Source organism: Vidua chalybeata, chromosome 1 (genome assembly GCF_026979565.1).
Source record: "Vidua chalybeata isolate OUT-0048 chromosome 1, bVidCha1 merged haplotype, whole genome shotgun sequence".
NCBI classification, from domain to species: domain Eukaryota; kingdom Metazoa; phylum Chordata; class Aves; order Passeriformes; family Viduidae; genus Vidua; species Vidua chalybeata.
Window position 1 is genome coordinate 54,854,949 of NC_071530.1, and position 19,494 is coordinate 54,874,442.

The 19,494-nt window shown below is 37.0% G+C and overlaps 1 protein-coding gene across 1 annotated transcript in view; it reads right to left on the reverse strand.

Annotated features, from left to right (window-relative positions):
- Window positions 1-19,494, reverse strand: part of POU6F2 (POU class 6 homeobox 2) — a 316,654-nt gene that overhangs the window by 165,506 nt on the left and 131,654 nt on the right. The window contains exons 3-4 of the mRNA XM_053947281.1: window positions 6,284-6,375; window positions 5,112-5,340 (exon numbers count right to left, since the gene is read on the reverse strand). Coding sequence (XP_053803256.1) covers window positions 5,112-5,340; window positions 6,284-6,375 — 321 coding nt within the window. The remainder of the gene's footprint in view (window positions 1-5,111; window positions 5,341-6,283; window positions 6,376-19,494) is intronic.

The window sequence follows — 19,494 nt, forward strand, 5'->3', positions numbered from 1 at the left end:
ATCAGATGGGCTTAAGGACAGAATGTCTTTTCATGAATATCAGCTCCCAGGCATTACTGAATACTCTGAGATTAAGCAACTACTACTCCCTTGGAGATTCTCTTGAGAAGGATAACTAAATTAGAAAAAAGAACATAGTCCTCCCATAACCAAAAGAAATCTGACCTGGCAAAAGAGATGCAAAAACTGAAACTGTTCAGCCCATAGAAAAGTTTCCTAAAGGCAGGAAGATGAGTACTTACAACCACCAGTTTGGATGATTAAGAGGGAAGCTATCAGACTAATTTCTGCATTAAGTCAGTAAAGACAGGCCAAGAAGCAATGAACTAAGTGCAGAAGACAGGAAACACACAGTCTTGTGGAGTACCTGCCTCACTTTTTCCCTTCTCACAACATCACAATTGTTATTGTAACACCTACAAAATTTTAGGAAAGCATGGCTATGTTCCACCTATATTTCTAAGAAATGATGAGTGGAAAACAGGTGTATAAGTTTCTTGGGATAACATCTTTCATGCATAGTTTTTAAACATTTATCTTCAGTGCTTTTAGTGGATTACACTAAAAAGTTATTGTTGCTGATTTTACTGTTTTCTTCAAAGAACTGTTGGTGGAAACTCAAAATTCCACCGGTGTTATGTTCAGGGATTTCTGTTTCCACTAAGGTAGATACTTTTATTCTGCCACCCTCTTCCATCTCAGTGAATTGTATTATTTGCATATTAGTTTTGCATATGAAATTTGTTTACTTGAAGCCAGGGAAAACATATTTTCCTAAGTTTCACAGCAAGAATTTACGCATTCACCTCTGTTCCTTCTTTTAACCTACATTTCATGTATTTGCTCAGGGAATAGATACAGTATAGCAGTGTATATGGCAAATGTCAGGCTGTAAAGAACAGAAAATAATCAAGTCTATAGAAGAAGAAGAAAAGACATTTTGGAAGAGGTTTGGTCTAAACCTCTTTTCACTTACAGCAATGAAATTCCCATCAACTTATTGGTGGATCAGGAAACAGCAACTGAACAAGTTAACACAAACACATTCAGGGAATAAAATATTCTTATAGGTAACTGGAAAGTGAAGAATAGGCAATATCACTAAGTTATACTGTGTGAGCAATCATCAATTGCTCCATTTTAAAATAAACTCTTGTTTTCTCATTTTATGTACTTAATACATCTCCTCTGTGATTCCTATCACTGAGTACTCTTTTCTCTTTTCACAAATAAGAATTTTCTTTGTTTTATCTAGGCACTCTGGGGTCTTATACTTATCACCCTGTACCAGACCTGAAAGTTCCTGAGAAGAAAATAATTTAAACATGTATGTGGAGTACAAAAAATATAGTGGAATTACTCCCTTGATCAACATTGAGTTATATTCAAGTAGTCTGTCAGATCAGACCTTTTCTGAATTCATACATTATTCAAAAAGTTTTAAGGGTGTCTTTTGAGTTACCTAGCTGGGGTAGTTTGCCATGAAGAGTTTTAGAAGTTTACTTACAAGAGAAGAAAGACAGTAGAAGACCCAGCTCACAGTAGCAGTGGATATCTATGCTTGACCCAACTGAAAATTCAGGGACAGCAAATGTGACAACAAGAGTATTAAGACAGACTGGAAAACAGCATGAAAACTTGTCCTCCATTATCTAAGTTAGCCATGCTACAGTGAGGTTAAGAGATGGAAGCTGATGATTATGGTCTGACTTCGCCAAAAGAGCAGGAATTACCAAACTGTTTTCAAGCATGGTCTTTTATGAGTACACCTATAAAAATATCTACAAAACAGAACACACATTCTATAATTATTTTCAACCAACCACAAAAAAAAACCAAAAAACAAAAAACAAAAAAAAACAAAAAAAAAACAAAACAAAAAAAAAACAACCCCAAAAAAACCCAGCAAACAAACAAAAAAAAAAAAAACCAAACAAAAAAAAAAAAAACAAAAACAAAAAACAAAAAACAAAAAACCAACCCACCCCAAAAAACCCAACAAACAAACAACCAGGGATCAGAAGTCAGTCAGTTTCAATGGAACTGATGATACCACATAACACTCTCACCTGATTCCTATCTTCATTCATGTATGCATTGGACAGTGGGCTACAGAGCAAGCAATAGCAGTTTTCAGCTATGACTCAGGATGGTAGGAGCTATCTTGACCAGGTTACTTTGCTGCCTTGTGTAACAGTTTCACTTTCAAAAACTGAGGGCAGACAGTAGCACTTGCTTAGGAGATCGGGAAGGAAAGGTAGGGAAGACAACAAACAGCAACACAACTAAATAAATTCATGAGATTTGTTCCATTCAGATACATTATGGAAGGTGTGATTGTGTTCATAGACAGGGAACTGAACCTGCTGCTCCCGCAAGTCCCTATTTGATCCCAGGCTTCTATCTACCTGTAAAGATTATAATGGAAACCTTTTCATCTCCTAAGGTCATTGCTTGCAAAATTTATTTGGCAGCTAAGTTACATCTTTTAGCTAGCAATTAGACATCCATGGCTAAACTAAAGAGCAAAGATTGCCTGGCTTAATCCCTACCCTCCAGCTTTGCAACATGGGATGAATAAATGATGTAAGAACTGCACAAGCTTGTGTTTATTTATAATACTACGCACCCAGCAACTCTAACCTGGAGCACTCCACAGTGGAAGGATACGTTTTTATAATGCCTGTTTCTTTATTAAGATTTCATCATCCACCTACACTAAAAAGCTACTTCCTCTTCACTTTGTTATATCTGCTTTTGCCCACTCCTGTTCTTGCATTATTTTTTTAATCTCCCATTCCTACTTTACATGCACTCTCAAATTTTAAACAAGTAAAATTTGTGCATTAGTGTGTCCTTTTCATCTATCATTTATGAATGACAGGTTCTTTGGTGCGGCTTAATGGTATGAGAGAGACATTATTTTAAACATTAAAGTGAAAACCATTTACAGCTATGATAAGAGAGGTCTGTTGACATTAAACTTTAAAACATACACAAGGTAAAGGCAAGTAGTTGCTCCCAACAGGTGAGAGTACTATGCATGTGCTTTGTAAGGGAGTTTGTTCAACACAAGAGCTGTCTCTTTGTTTTCTCTGTTTGACAACCTGTAGGATCTGGTGCTTCAAATAATGCATCTGGTAATCAGCAGCCACCAGAGTTTGATGACTAAAAGGTATTTAGCATACAGTGCAGAGGATTAATTATAAAAAAATTACCATTTTACTGGAGGAAAACATTTCGTGCCATTTACATTAGAAAGAAATAACAATAAATAAATAAATAAATCTAATGAGTTAAAGCTTTCTTTTACACTTCCTGCTCACACCTTTATCACTTTCACACTGGACTACCACTTCCTTTACTGTCCTCATCCATTAAAACTATACAATTCTGTTGTAAGATATTGGCTAACACTTATCTTGCTGTATTTTGTTCCATTCTATTCAGCAGCAACTGCATTCTGAGAAGTATCAACATAGTTAGGAATAATAAATAAATACATTTGTATTTTATCTCATATGTACTTGGACTGAGTATTGTTCCTAACAGTGTTAGACACACGGATTGAACAGAGGTAAAAAGGGATCTTATAGAACTGCTTTCAGTCTGATTTTAGACCACAGGGAAAATGTAGCAGATCCCTCAGGGTAGAACCATTGCAAGCATGGTACAGCTCAGACAATAGAGAGGATACATAGAGAGATTAACTTTTTCTGAGTTCCTTTGGAGTCATGCAACTCTCTCAACAACTTGAAAGAGAATGGCAGAACCTTATTGATAAAGCAGACCTCCCACAGCAAGAACGAAAACATATATCTGGGGCATGGATGACAGATGAGAAAACTGATTTTATTGTAAATTTTATAAAAAGTTATCATCTTCATGCAATACTGTATTTTTAGTTGCCTCTATTCATACAGCTGCTTTAATCAGCAGTGGTGAAACGAGTTGTGTGTTGCAGTCAACTTGCTTGGAGGGAAGGGATTATGCCATCCAGAGGGACCTTGACAGGCTTGAGATGTGGGCTGAAGTAAACCTTATGAAGTTCAGCAAAGCAAAGTGCAAGGTCCTACACCTGGGTCTCTGCAATCCCAGACACACCAATGGGTTGGGCAGAGAAGTGAGAGCAGCCCTGCTAAGAAAGACCTGGGGGTGACAGGTGATGAAAAACTCAACATAAGCCAGTTTTGTGTGCTCACAGCCCAGAAAGCCAATCAAGTCCTGGGCTGCATCACGAGGAATGTGGCCAGCAGGTGAAAGGAAATGATTCTGCTCACATGTGATCCCACCTGTATGCACACTTGTGGTGTCCCCAGTATAAGAAACACATGAAACTGTTGGGGCAAGTCCAGGGGAGGACCATGAAGTTTGTAAGAGGACTGCAGCACTTCCTTTATGAACACAGACTGAGAAAGTGGGGGCTGTTCAGCCTGGAGAAGATCACATGGAGATGTTATGGCAAATTTCCAGTATCTGAAGGGTTTCTACAAGAAAGATGGAGAGGGACTCCTCATCAGGAACTGTAGTAATAGGACAAGGAATAATAGGTACAAATTGAAAGAGGGAAGATTTAGGTTAGATATTAGGAAGAAAGTTTTCATTTGGGGGGGTGATAAGACAGTGGAATAAGTTGCCCAGGGGAGGTTGGGGGTGCCCCAACCTTGACAGGATGGGTAAGACATTGAGCAACCTGGTCAGGTGGACACAGGGAGGTGTCTCTGCCCATGGCAAGTGGGGTTGGGACTAGATGATCTTAAAGTCTATTCCAAACCCTTGATATTCTATGATTCTGTTATTCTATAGTTTGAAATCTCCAAGTGATCTGTGAGTAGAGAACATTGATCACTGATGACAGAAAAACCTAATGAGTCATTCAAGTGGTTTGCATTACTGACCCACAGAATGTAAGTCCCAACCTCCAACATGTTTCTATAAAAAGGCAAATAGCCCTTAAGTATCTCTCAAGCATTCAAAAACAATCCAGGTATTACTTTTCAATATTTATGGAGAGTAACATTTCATTTGAAAAAGAGATCACTCAGTTTAAAGAAAGAGATGGCATAAAACATGTGAAAGAACCTGTTAGAAAAATTATGAACATTACTTACCTTGTAGATTTTGCAATGGCAAAGTCATGATGCCTCCTGCTGCAGCTGCTGCTACCAGTCCTTGGATGTTGGTGAGATTTGCTGTAGGTAGAGTTAGGACGAGTCCTTGTTGGCCCCCCAGCTGCCCAGCCATATTGAAAGGAATAAGGATTGGCTGATTCAGGGCTGGAGTGCCTCCTGGCATCACCCCTGCTACTGCTGAGGCTAACTGTTGGGCTGTCAGTAGTGGCTGTAAGAAAACACAGATACAAACCTATTTGAGTGTGTATAGCTCAGTATTACACACTTTCAACCTTCTGGCTTGAGATCTTTTCATGTTGCATTACAGGCATGCACTGCTTCCAGTATCTTAAAGCATACATTTTCACCAATACAGAAAAGTTTGACAAATATGACAGTCTGAAACTGTAAGCCTCACTCAAACAGCATAGTAGCAATCCCAGCTGAATCTAGACTGGAAAATTCATTACACATACACGAAAGATAATATATAAGCGAAAGAAGACACAACTCAACTTAGTCTACAAGTACCTAAATGCGAACATTTCCCAGAAAATCCTGGTTGTATATTGATTGATAATAGCAGAAAACACTAGTGACAACTACCAGAAGCTTTGTGGACCACGACTGTCCTGGGAAGTGGAAGAATATTGAGTATCTTTTTAGAGTATAGCTGAACTTGGATAAAATCATGAAATGAGATGGGAAATATTTTACAATCTTATAAAGTGTAATACTACAATGTCTACACTTTGCTCTAAAGAAAATAAATATCTGGCATAAAAGATAATGAAATACCTTTAGTAATACAAGAGCTCCGTGTGACAGACATAACTGTCAGAGACAATAATTCTGCATTAAAATTGCACAAGATTTTTATTATTAAATTATTATATTAATTACAGAAGTAATTTACATAAGAAATTAAAATATTTTAACTCCTAAATATGTAAAATTTCTTAGGTTTTGTTTTAGAAAAGCAAACAAAATCTAATTCTACCAAATTTGACTTTTAAAATATATATGATACATACATGTTCCCTTTTTGTACCACTGAATGCAGCCAAAGAGATTCACATTTTCTACATTACACACATCAAAGATGATCAATCACAGTTATTTATTGTTCATCAAATTGCACATCTCGATTAGTTAAAAGGAAAGATACTGACCTGAGGCCCAACAGGGAATGCAGGATGGGACTGACTGGGTTGGTGCTGGTCTGCTGGGTTTGTATCAGGCAGCACTGTGTTTCCTCTGGCCTCTGAAATCCAAAGAACAGATTGACTTTAATATCAAGCCTAGAGACTGCCAACATTGCCTTCTACTCTGATGTCACATAACATGAAGCTGAAAATTATATGTTAAAGTGCTTTATCAATAACTCAAGCACTCAAATCACTTATCAGCTGCATAAATTATGCTAACGTTCATTCAGACCAGCCAGCTCATTCAAAGAATTACAGAAATCTGACAGCAGTGAAACTGAACCTATCATCAACCCAGGTAATGTGGATTGCATTATACATCAATTTACATACAGAACATGAGCACTCTGTGTGTGTAGAAACTGCATTTTTTTACACTTAGGTGAGCATTACCCATTGCAATTTCTGAAAGCAAAAATTATCTGAAAAACAATCAGGTCACATCTACTTTCTATCTTAATAAAGTATTTTCTTTTGTCAGTTACTGCGCAGCAAAGGCTCTACTATGCACAATTAAAAGGTACTATGAAAACTGGTATGCTTCCATACGACAGCTTGGTTTTTAAATTGCATGTGGAGAATTAGAAAAATTCTGCAAAACCAAGGATTTCCAGCATTTATTGAGATGATCAATAGCCAAAAATCAAAGTATATGCTGGGCACTAATGACTTGCTAAGCATAGAACACAGTCCAGCCCTGCTAAATTTTGCTGAAATCTGTCATACAGATTTGAAAGGGAGGAAGAAAAATAAAAACATCTTATCAGTTGTAAGAAGCACCAAGATGTTTTCAAAACTACATCTCAATCCTCCATTTCCTCTGGGTAAAGGAACTTTTCAGTGATGATGATCAGGCCCACAGTGATTTTTGAGGTTGTAAGAACGACAGCAAGTATCAAATGTAGCTGCAGGAGTACTGTGGTCTCTTATAAAGAAAATCCTGACAATGGCATCATCATACCTGATTGGTATGATATCTTCTAGTTTGTTTGTTGTTTTTTTTTTTTTCTGATGAGTGGTTGAAATTCCATTCTGAGTAAACCTTAACAAGATGTTCTTTTCTAATGTTTGTCCTATGAATAGCAAGATAATTCAGAAACAGTTTCTTGGCACACCCTTGTGCTGCAAGGAAAAAGGATACAATTCTGTCATAAAATTTAAAGAGGGTATTATCAGCTCATTTAAAACAAATTCTTTTATATATTCTCCAAGGGAACAACTCATAAATAATGGAAATGTGGAAAAAAAACCACCTTCACCACATTAAGGTTTAAATAAAATTGACTGCTACATATTATTCAATTGACTTCCATCTCTACAGAAAGCTGTCAATCATAACAGCATTTTAGAATTGGATTAAACAATAAATGTGCAGACTTTTTATGCAGAAATCTGAAAAATCTGATTAATTTGTAATATCTTTGTGTGGTCTCAAAAATTCAGAAATGGACATTGCTCTGGGAATACTTACAAATGGTCTATTGAAATATCTGATTTGGAACTAATAAAAACATACAAACTTGCTGACATTTTATAAAGAGAATTCTACAGAAATATGTTTGCCATTTTAATGACCATTGTCATTTAATAATGAGAATAAGCTGACCTACTATAATCAGTGAGGATTCCAACAATTGCCTAGTAACATGCAAAACGAGACACAGTCACTAAATTTTTTATCTGCAATCTACTCAGTCAAGTTAAATGAAAAGAGAAATATGTAACTAGATACATGCGTTTCAGTGAAAACTGTTTCTTTCAAATGTGTAACAATTTTAGTGCTGATGCCACCCCTAAGACCAAAAACAGGGTTTCCCCAGTATGATTTCCTCCTATACAAAATAAAGTGCTATGTTGCTAAACATAATTTTTCCTTTGGTATTTTCCACATACTGTTACAGTCTTTTTTTATTAATCTTCACACCTGTATGTATAAAGTGATGTTAGATCCAAGACTCAGTACCAATGAAGATATCACTCCCCATTAAGATCAAATCTTATAAGTCAATTTTGTTTATGTAATTTTAAGGGCTGTGAGTTTTGTCTATGTGTGTGATTTAATCAATATTAAAACAAGGTTCTGATAATCTGTCATATCAAATGATATCAAATCATCCAATGAAATCTTTGGGAAAAGAACAAAACTGAAGTCATTAGAATTAGATTTTATCGCAATTTTTATACCTTGAGCTCTCAGAAAATATGTAAGAAGTTCTGAAGTAATATGCCTGTGTTTTAGTGTTCTTTTTTCCATGGTGCCCATCCAAAGAATCACTGATTTCCATTATCTGTGCCATAAGGATTTTTCAATATTTGATCACTCAATCTTTACGTAACACAAGATGGTTATATTGCACCATCAAGCCATCAAGATGGATATATCCATTATTTCCTTTCATTGCTTTCCTTTTTCATTGTACTAAGTGGAATCACATAGGATTACATTCCTGTCACACAGTTACTCACCACAGACGATTGTTTTGGTTTTTTTTTATTTCAGTGCTCAAATGCTCTGCCTGCTGCTCCTAATTCAGTTCTCATAGGATGCAGTCATCTCAGGAAAACAGTACACACTTTCATGTGGTCTTATATGGCATCCTATATGAAATTATCAATGCTGTATTCTCTGACTGAAATTTTCAGCTCTCTCCTGCCCCTTCTAATCTACCCGCTATAACAGACACTTAAGAGTCAAGAAAATGTACAAGAAAATCTGCCTGCTGGGCTAGCACTAAATACAGTGAAGCAAGAATTTCAGGATTAAGGTTTGTTGCATCACACTGTGACAGTATTTTTTCCTTGCTGTAGCTGCATGCACTGACACACATAGGTCAACACTCTGAAAAAGGCAAGGCAGAGTACAAAACACCACTAGAAGTCTACTTTCTCTTTTCTGCCTTATATTTCTGACTGGGGGGATTCCTCTGATTTCAGAGGAGTCAGGGGGCTCTGTCTATTTCTGATTTCTCTACTATTTCTGCTTCAGAGATTCATTGCTATGAATTTGGAAAAATGCCTTCATTGAGACCAACTGCCCTAAACTGGCAGCACACAATCCCCTACACTGTTTCTTGCCGCTGTTTTACTGAGATTTTTTGGGAGTTGGTTAATTCCAGATGCTGTAACGACCTCAGCAGGTAAATTATTCCTTTGTCCAAATTCCAGTCTTCAGTAATAAAAATGGACTGTCAAAATCTAGCATAGATTTTCCACTTGTCTGATCCAGGCCTCCTGTTACCTCCTATTAGGTTATTGTCCAGCTCCACTCAGCCTTCTGTCAGTGAGGCGTCTGTCAGCAAGGAACCAGGACTTATAACAACCCCTATGGAGCTGGGGAACTATCAGCAGTACCACCTCTGTTTGTAACTACGTTTTGCAGAAACTCTACCCTCATTACAACCCCAGGCTGCTGGTGCACAAGGGGCAGGGGGAAGGCAGTAGCAGGGCTACTACTCTGAAAAGAGAGCCAATTCTCCTTAAAATTGTTTGCCTAGGCAGGGCTCTTATAATAACTGAGACCTGACAACACAGCCTAAGTCAATGAGTTTGCTCAATAGTACCATATGAACAGACAGGAGTGCCATTGCCATAGTACTGCCACGACTGTAGACAAGGCTTTAATATTTAATAAGGAGTATTCATCATATGCGATTCATCATAAATTAATTATAAATTATATAATACATACCTCTCATCTCACCAAGGGACTGAAAGGACATGACACAATAAAAAATTGAAGCGCACTGTAAACACCGTAAAATAGCCTTCTTAAAATAAAACATTATTTTAAATAAAGCTAAGTAAAACAAAGGCAATCTTCTTCTCCCCTTATCAAAATGAGAAAAAAATTCCACAAACCAAGTGAAAAGCCATATTGCACAATATCTGATTTAGAAAAGAGAAAACGACAACAGAAACATCAGAAGAAAAAAAAAATCTACATCTCAAGGCCACCAAGCTTCATATAAAATTAAAGCTGTAAATGTACTGGTTATAAAAGGCTTTCCATAGTTTGCTTCCATTTTGTTTCTTACACATTTTCAGCAACACAACAGGTAACTCAGTTAGTTCTTAGTGTCTCCCAATGCCCTGTGAAGGTGAGAATGCTCCAATGCCCCACTTTACAACTAATGGGGAAAGGAGACACCAATGTGGATTCTCAAATAAGCACAATTTAGGTGATCTCCTCAGCTCTAGATCCACTGTTCAGGAAGGTGTGGGTCAAAACACGCAACAGTTCTGTGACTCCTTGGCTGCTCCAGGGGTACAGCAGTTCTGACAAGGTGAATCTGCACATGCTCCCCAGCATCCTCACTTGGATGCAATGCCTGTTCCAGCTGCCCTTGTCTCACCTGGTCTCTGATGCTTGCAAGGAACCTGCAGCTGACTGAAAAATGGTATGGAACAGCATCACAGCATGGAGTGTGTTAAACTTTACGTCCAACTCTACCCTGGCCCTTCTGCCCATGTGTGCTTGTGCCTGCTCAAAGGCATGATGCATCCTGGCATCTCTTCTCAGACTCTGCACCAAAGCTCACTCAAAGCCAATGCTCATACCAAAGCATAGGACTAATCTCAGCAAATGACCTGGATGTGAACAACTTTCTCATGGTGTTCATGAATGAATTCAATATGTCTCACATTTGTATCAAAACCAGGAATATGCTGGACCACTTTTCCTTAGCACTCAATGCTTTGAAAAATAAGCTGGATCAAATTAAATAATACTAGATTTTCAGTGATCAAAAGAATATATAAATCCTTCTGAGATATAAGAAAAATATTTCTAATGCATTAACATTAATAAAAGAACACATTTCAAGCAACAGTTGCTATTAAACCTTTAGCTAGTTCCACAATGCAACATTAAATTACTTGTATTTATCTCTCAGTAACCATAACAATAAGAAATCAAAAGTAGACTTTTTTCTTACTCACTGAGACAACTCACATTAAAGATACAGCTTTGAGAATTAAATCATTAAAGTAAAAATACTGCCTGTGAGAAAAAAGTTTTACATTTTTAAAACTAAAAAAAATAATAAACTAAACAATCTGAGCAAAACATTGCTGCATTTAGATCATAATCAAGGGATAAAAACCAACTTTTAAAGGAAATTAATTAGACCAACTAATATAATTCAAATTATCAGGTATGGTGTGTGAAAGTCCATCATCTCTGATTAAAGTAACTCAGCTCTTCACTAAATGAAACCTTACCTCTCAGCAGTTATACCAAGAGCAATCTTGCTGAACAAAATTTAATAACTGAAAGAAAAAGATTCAACTGATAATGAAAACAAATATAACATTCTCTCTTCATTCTGCAACAAACCACAATATTTTGGCTCTTAATTTCAGTATGTTCATTTTCCTGTTGCATCAGATTTTGGACATGTCAGGAGGAAGCATGCACAAACTACCACATTGCAAAACCTTAGTAATCAGTTCGTTACACAAAATTTCACAAACACACTTAAATTTTACAATACTTGCAGGAGAGAAAATTGAGATTTTATGCTAATTCCATTTTACATTGTTATTTTCCCATGGTTCTCAGAGGAGATATTCCTGCTACCTCAGCCAAGAAAATCAATCTCATAAATTATATTAGAATAATGATTTTCCCACTGAAAGATATGAATTCAGGCTTAGACCTTCCATATTTAGTTTGTCTCTTTCCAGTCCATGACCAAAATGTAGTACAAAATTCACTCCTTTGGATTGTATAAAATTTTCCAAGGTATCAGGTTATCACACAGATGATTAAGCAATTAATCTTTTTCTGCTGACCTGTACTTCAGATTTTAATTTTTTATTTTTAGGCAGTAATTTCACCCTCACAAAGAGACACAAACAAGTGTGTAGAATTCTGGATGTGTGCAGAATTACTACTAGCACTTGTTAACTCTGAAACCTAATAAAATTGCAATGTTGGTGCTATGATTTTACTGTTCAATCATTTCAGCACAACATACAAATGCTGTGCACATCTTCTACAATGTCAGATTGTGTCAACGTATATAGATCTTATTCTTAATTTTCTCCTACCTATGTACAAAGCCCTTCTAGTTTACCTTTGAAAATGTTTGTGGTGTGATAAGGGAATGGTATATTGATTTACCATATTGACATATATATCAATGCAATATCCTATACAGAAAAGCTAAAAATCCTGCATTGAAAATGCATTGAATTAGACAGCAGTATGAATAGAGCAGATTTGCTTTACTGAGTGTATCATTCAGTACTTAAGTAAGTAAAACACCACAGTTTTATACTTATCTGAAATTGCCTCGCAGTTGCTACTGCAAAGCTACTAAAATCATCTGCAGAGCTCAAAGTCATTCTGCCAGCAGAGTATAGAATACTGTCTTTGCCTGGTCCCTGGAGTTATTTCCTCCTAAAGGATCTTCTCCCACAAGGCACATGCAGTAGTAGCTGAAATCACTGTCCTCATTATCCCTATGCACAGAGCTTGGTTTGTATTTATGCACATGCATCCTTCTGGATTAGGATTAAAACTCCATGACTTTTTATAATGAAAATCAGACTATTAAAGTGATTCATGTTACAGAGGACTTCTTCTGGGCAACCACAAGTTATAATTACCACTTTAAAAAATTTACCATACAAAGGCACAAAATCACAAATAACTCAAAATCCCAGTTCTCCCGAGGGCTTTAAATTTTCTTCTTTCCCATCTTTATTTTTGCTCCTCTTTCATTGTCTCATCTTTTCCTTTTTCTCTTTACCATATGTGAATTTTTTTTCTTACTGGTGCCTATATGAATATTCTTCCACTTCAAATACCTCATGTGAGACAAGAAGTGTTGCTACTGCAGAAAAGGTGAAGGGATATAATTGCAAAAGTATGTTCTTTATTCAAAATAGACTCATTCTACTTTTCTTCACCCACTAAGTACAGTGCATAAAAATCCCTTGTTAGTGGTATATACATTTTTATGAGTTGGACCCTTATATTGAGAGTTCTAATTCCTTTTATACTGTATGCATTAGCACAAATATTATGGCCACAAAGATCCTACCAGTCTCTGAATTCATACAACATTTCATACTCACTGGATGCTGTTAGTGCTGGTAAATGCAGTGATAATAAAGGTGACTTACCAGAAGATGGACAGTTGAATGCTTTATTATTTCATGTTGGGCAGCTGATCCCTAGCTAAGAAGGCCAGGAGGTTTCTCTAAATTAAATTTTCCTTTCTTTCCATCCCTGGACGTTTACTAAATGTCATAGAATGAGCACATTAAAGAACATCTATTTTGGAACAACTGTTAAAGTTTGCTATATTTATAGCTATCTTAGATTTCTTCAGGATTTTTTATAGTGTTTACCTATGCATATTGGTCTTGTCCTTAATAAGGAAGAGGGCAAGCTTTCCATCAAAAGCCCAACTTGCCAACACTCACCCTCCCTACCTCACTTTTGTACCCTTCCCCCAAATAAGCCAGACTATGAAGATATCTTATAATGATATATATTGCTGTTTGCCTGAGGAACCCTGCACAGTTACTTAATATGTGCTTGGCTGCTGGCACTACAGCCTACTGAAAGCCAGGCAATACATGTGGATGATCTCTGGTGCACAGTAATTCAGGCTTCTGGGTGGAAGAAAAGCATAGTATGTCTGACATATTTTGCTTTTTACAGGTTACATTGATAGACTAATTTCAACTGAGAGGTCACAGGTAGGCAGCCAGTGACAGTAATTCAACTCACAACTTTGAGAAGGGACTGGAAAGAAAAAGCTGTAAGGTGGGAAGCAGATGAACCTAGTATTTTATCAGTCTGATGAGAACCTGTTTAAAAATTCAAATCACCCAGTTTGGTGAGAGGAGAACATCCAGTTAAGGAAGGAAGTATTCAATTAAACCCAGTAAAAGCACCTCACAGGAGAGTCACTATTCAGCAAAGTGCACCCCATAATATATGTTAACTTCTACTGGAGCAATCTGACCAGCAAGTATGGTAAAGCAACAGTGGCTTATCACCATTGCTACTGAGTTCAGCGTCTTTAACAATTTTACACTCTCTGCTGTGGTCTTTACATGGCCCTGTGGGGCAGCTCCATCAAGTGCCTCATTACAGGTTGTCCAGCTGTTCAGACTTTATTGAGACTCTTGAAAGAGCCATCCCACAGAGTGGCAGAGTGTAGAAGTCCAGTTGAGATCCAGGAGGAAACCTTAACAGTGGCAGCAACTCTCTATGCAGGAGAACTCACACTCCTAGATCCAACTACATCACAAAACTAGTTAGTCTTCGTTATAAATCTATAGCTGCACACGTATCTTCAAAAAGTCCCAGCTACAAAAATACAACAGCCTTTCAAAAGTAAGTGGTGTCATTTGATATCTGCAGCAAGTTCTTATGATGTGGCTCAGCAGGGTGAGACATTATTTCAAATGAAAATGTTGGCTGGAAGCTGCAGGAACTTATGGTATGCATGCCTCTAGATCTCATAAATCTTGAACTGAATTAATTTCCTTCTCTTTATTATTGTCTGAAATCAGTTGTAGTGGCTGTTTACAATTTTGCCAGGAGCTTTTGCCACTTTATATCTATGTTTTTAAAGAGCATTCAGTCTTACAACCAGTTCTTGCAAATTATGTCAAGCCTTACCATCACTAAACCAAGTTCACACCATACACCAAGAGCTGTTGGTTTGTACCCCTCCCCGCCCCTTCAATCCTTCCCTCCTCCATAGATCAAAAGCTAAAAATACAAAAGGTAGCAAAAAGACTAGTAGCCAACATCACCATAGTGCCTGGTTTTGAGGAGCTATTTGCCAGTCAGTGATAATAAACCACTCTGCAGCAGCCACTAAAATAGTCTTTTCTACACTGAAAATACCCCAAAATAGATCTCCATAAAAATAACCAAGTGGTTGTAAAACATTTGGACACTGTTCCTGTAACATGTTTATCATGCCTTTATGTGAGTCAAACTCCCATTGGATTATAAATGTGTTGGATTAATTTCCTAGGAAAGGTTTGAGAATATAGCACAGGTTAAAAAAGCTTTACATGTAAGATGCATACATCCCAGGACAGCTGAATTTCATGAAAAGATCTCTTGGTTAGAAATGTTTTGTCATGGCAAGACCACTTTGTAACAGCATGCCATGATGAAGCAAAAAAGCAAAAAGAAGCCATACGACTTAGCTTTGCCAAAATAGCAAGTGGCAGGCAACTTGCTTCAAATAGGGCACTGCAACACAACCTAAGTGGATTAAATTTTATGGAATTAAATGTTTCTAATCCATGAGAATACTTGTCTTCATATATATTCATAAGCCTCTCCAAATATAGATACATAATTTAAACAAATCCGTTTCCTACATCACTTTCATTTTTCATATTATTGTTCTGTTTATTTCTTCAGCATTACAGTAACTGAAAAATAACTACTGGTAAAAAATGCTATTAATTTAAGTGTATTCATAGTGTATTATGACACGAATAGATTTGGGTAACACTATTTCTTTATCCTTTTTGCAAAGCATTTTTTTATTGTCCTCCTTATTTCCATGATTTTACTTCCACTTAAAGTCAAGTGAGGGCTTTGAAGAATTCTATTATATTATTGTCCTGTCATTAGTCTAACTCCATTACACAACAACACAAAACCTGTATCAACTTCCATTTGTCATATTACTTACTTTAAGGATTATGTCAGATTTCAGACTATGTGTACATGCGTATTAAACATATTTTGGAGTTGGGCAAAAAGTAATCACTGATTCCTTCTAAAAATGCTTTTAAAGAAAGGATTCTGAAACTATTCTGTAAGAACTCTGGCATCTGACTTAGACCCATCCAGCCCTTTAGAAGAACCTAGCTATATTTACAAAATATAAAGATAACATTTAAAGGTACATATAGACAAACAGATTTTAACTTCTTAGACCATACTCCCAAATAAGCAAACAGAAACCAGCCTTGGTGTGGAAGACATACAGTTATGCTCACATGGTGCTCTACAAGTGCAAAGTGTGTGCCTCTCTAACACAGCTGTGTTGCTTCTCTGCCCAGAGAAGCTCTCTTAAGAAGATAGCCAGGGTTGGTTTGAAATAGCCAATACGTCCAATGTCTGTTCCTTACAGCTGTCATAAAGGAAAAATAATCAGGTGTTAATCTGGCAAAAGGAAGACTTATGCTTATGCCCAACCTTTTCCTGTGGGACCTTCATCAGCTCTTCTTATACCACGTGCAGCGTGGTGTTGGGCTGTCAGAGCATAGAGACATCCTGACCAAAGGAGCATGTCAATTGGAGTGGCAAGTATTGCCAGCATGCTGCTTCCTCTAGTCATAGAAAGCAGGATGCAATAATTTATATTTCAGTCATTGTGAAGAACACAGCTTGTATGTGCTAATGGGTACCTTAGACACGTATTGTTACAATAGCAGGGGTTTTACTTAACATTATTCTAATGACTTTCCTCCAAAGAGCATTTGTGGATACCACAACTCCCTAAGTGGTAACAATGGATAACATCAGCTTCAGAAATGCAGGTCTATACTATTTATGAAACTGCAATTCTCCTGTAAATAACCCAGTTGTTTAAATAATATGTATTTATGTAATTGAGTCTTCTGTATACAAATAAATAAGGCTTTATTGCAATGTCAGAAGTTAACAAACCTGTCAATAAAATCAATAACTCACTTTTTCTTGCTTATGTATCTAACTTTTCTCCACCTTTCCTATGTTCCCTGTTTGTTCTGGTTACATATTAACACTCTGAAGGATATAGCTCTTGTGATACTTTTAGTAAACAGTGATCGGAAGACTGAAAAAACACCTCCTTAGTGATTTGATACTCATCCTATTTATTGTGTACTGTAACATATATCTCACTGATATAAATTAGGGGGAAAGAAACTGTCTTGATCTATACATCACAGTACTATAGATTTTGAATGTGAATGATTGTATTAATGTCTAAGAAAATTTGGTTCATATTGATACACTTAGCTAGAAGTTCTCCAGGCCTGAATTACGTTATCATATAACCATTTTCAAAACAGCACTGCCAGATTATACCACTGAGCTGCTTATGCCTGTGTGGTTAAGGTTGTGTCAGCATTTCCATTATGCTTCACATTTTTCAAATATTTATAACTTGGCGGTAAAATTTGCTTTGGCCTGAAACTTCATGAACCAGAAGTACAATTCTACAAATCTTTACTCAAGAAAGTTGTCCATTCTATTTCAGTCAGTGTTTCCGTTAGCTAGGTTGTGCCAGATTACAAGCCAAGGTCAAAGTTTATGAGTCTGGTTGTTTTATTTTCTTAATGAAAAGCAGATTGGTTTTCTTTCTTTGAAGGAAAAAAATTATATGAAAGGACTGGGAAACAAGGCTTGGTTTTGTAATGTGATTAGGTCCCCAGCACAAAAATTCCTTGTTTTTAATACCTTGAAGAAGGAAAATTAACAGCAAAACTGCTGCAGTGTAAAAAGTAGCCATTAGGCAAATGCACTAAATTTTGTTCCACTAATTACATTTTCTTGTGGGTTTTCATCTGGGATCTACCATACCTCCTAAACAGTGTAAAATTGTGAGGACTCCAAATGACCCATTCTCATCTATCAGGAATACAAACATGCTCACAAAAGCTATCTTATTATGCATGCTCCATACAGGCTCCTTATTCAAAAATATTTTAACAGATGTCATGCTGGATAAATATAATGGCTCAGCTGAGGCTTAGAAACACTTTATATACAGTAGAAACAAATTTGGGCAGCATTTTTCAAATTGAGTTAAGTCCTTAATGCACACCTACAGGCTTACTTAGACTTATAGATACACTATCTTTTTCTTTCATTCTCCTTAGCTAGCTGAGTACATGCTCTGTTATCAACAAAAATTTTCCTGGTCTGATGCTGCTCTCTTGTTTCACTGCTGAAATATAGCCTAACTCTTCATTTGGCTTCTGGATGAGATTTCTGCGAAACACTGAATGCAGGACAAATGCAAACCCTTTCTCCATGGCTCCAGCAGCCTATAGATTACCTGTAGAAAACACAGGAGGTGCATGTTGTACAACAGCATCCTCTGAATCCTTTCTTTTTGAAAAATGACCACAGACAAGGTTTGTCCAAAACAGCAGAGAGTAGCAACACATTCCTACTCTTTGTTAACCTACACTTGTGAGCAGTCTACTGAAATAAACTTGAGCATGAAGCACTAATGACACTTCTTTATGCTTCTGGGTAAGACCCCCCTGTGGATAGTAGTGTGGTACTATTCAGAGAGGTTGCAAAACTTCGCAAGACTTCTCAAGTATTCTTCAATAAGAATTTAAATATTTTCTTTTAGTTTACACAATTTTGTTTGGTATTGAAAAACCCAGCTTGGCAGCTGCACAGCTTCAAGTAGATAGTTAACACCAAATGATATCTATTGTAAACTGCATGAAAATTCCTTTCATGGCAGTTACTTTCTTCTCCATAAGTTTAATTTGATGTCATATAGCAACACTGAGACAAATTATGGCAATAAAATACAGGCTTGCTGCTTTGTATTAAAGGTTTCCTTAAAGTATTCTGACTTTTACGAGGCTTGAGATCTTAAGCACTGGGTTATATGACAGTACATGTGTCCTGATCTTTCAGAAAGGCATAATGGTTGTGTTGTGTCATATGCTGGAGCTGGAGGTTATTACCTTCGTCTGCAAGCAGGAATGCTGTGTTTTCTCAGGGAGCCTGCACTGCAGCTGGGGTCTCAAAGAACAGGCCTTACCTATACTTCCATGAATTTGGAACACTTTAGCTGAGACACTTTAGCAACAGCTCTGGCAGTTTGGCTGTTCTGAAATATCAGTAGGCTAAGCAGGAGAGTGCTGTGGTGCTGCTCTGCAGCTGCAAAGTGCCAGGCAAGGGATTAAGCAGCACAAATATCAGTTCTCCTAAGCCACAAGTAGCAGACTTAAAAGTCAGATGGAGAACAACATGGTGAATGTGAGTTCATCTAGCAGCATGCCAGTCAGTGCTTGCTGATTTTAGTAGGCATTGATATTTCTGCATCAGGCTTTCAAGGGATAGCTCCCCAAAATATTAGGCCACCATCAAGTAAGGCAGAGTCACAGCTGACTTGTTTGAGCATGTTATACACTGTACCTGCAGGAGCAGGGCCCACCCTTCAGAA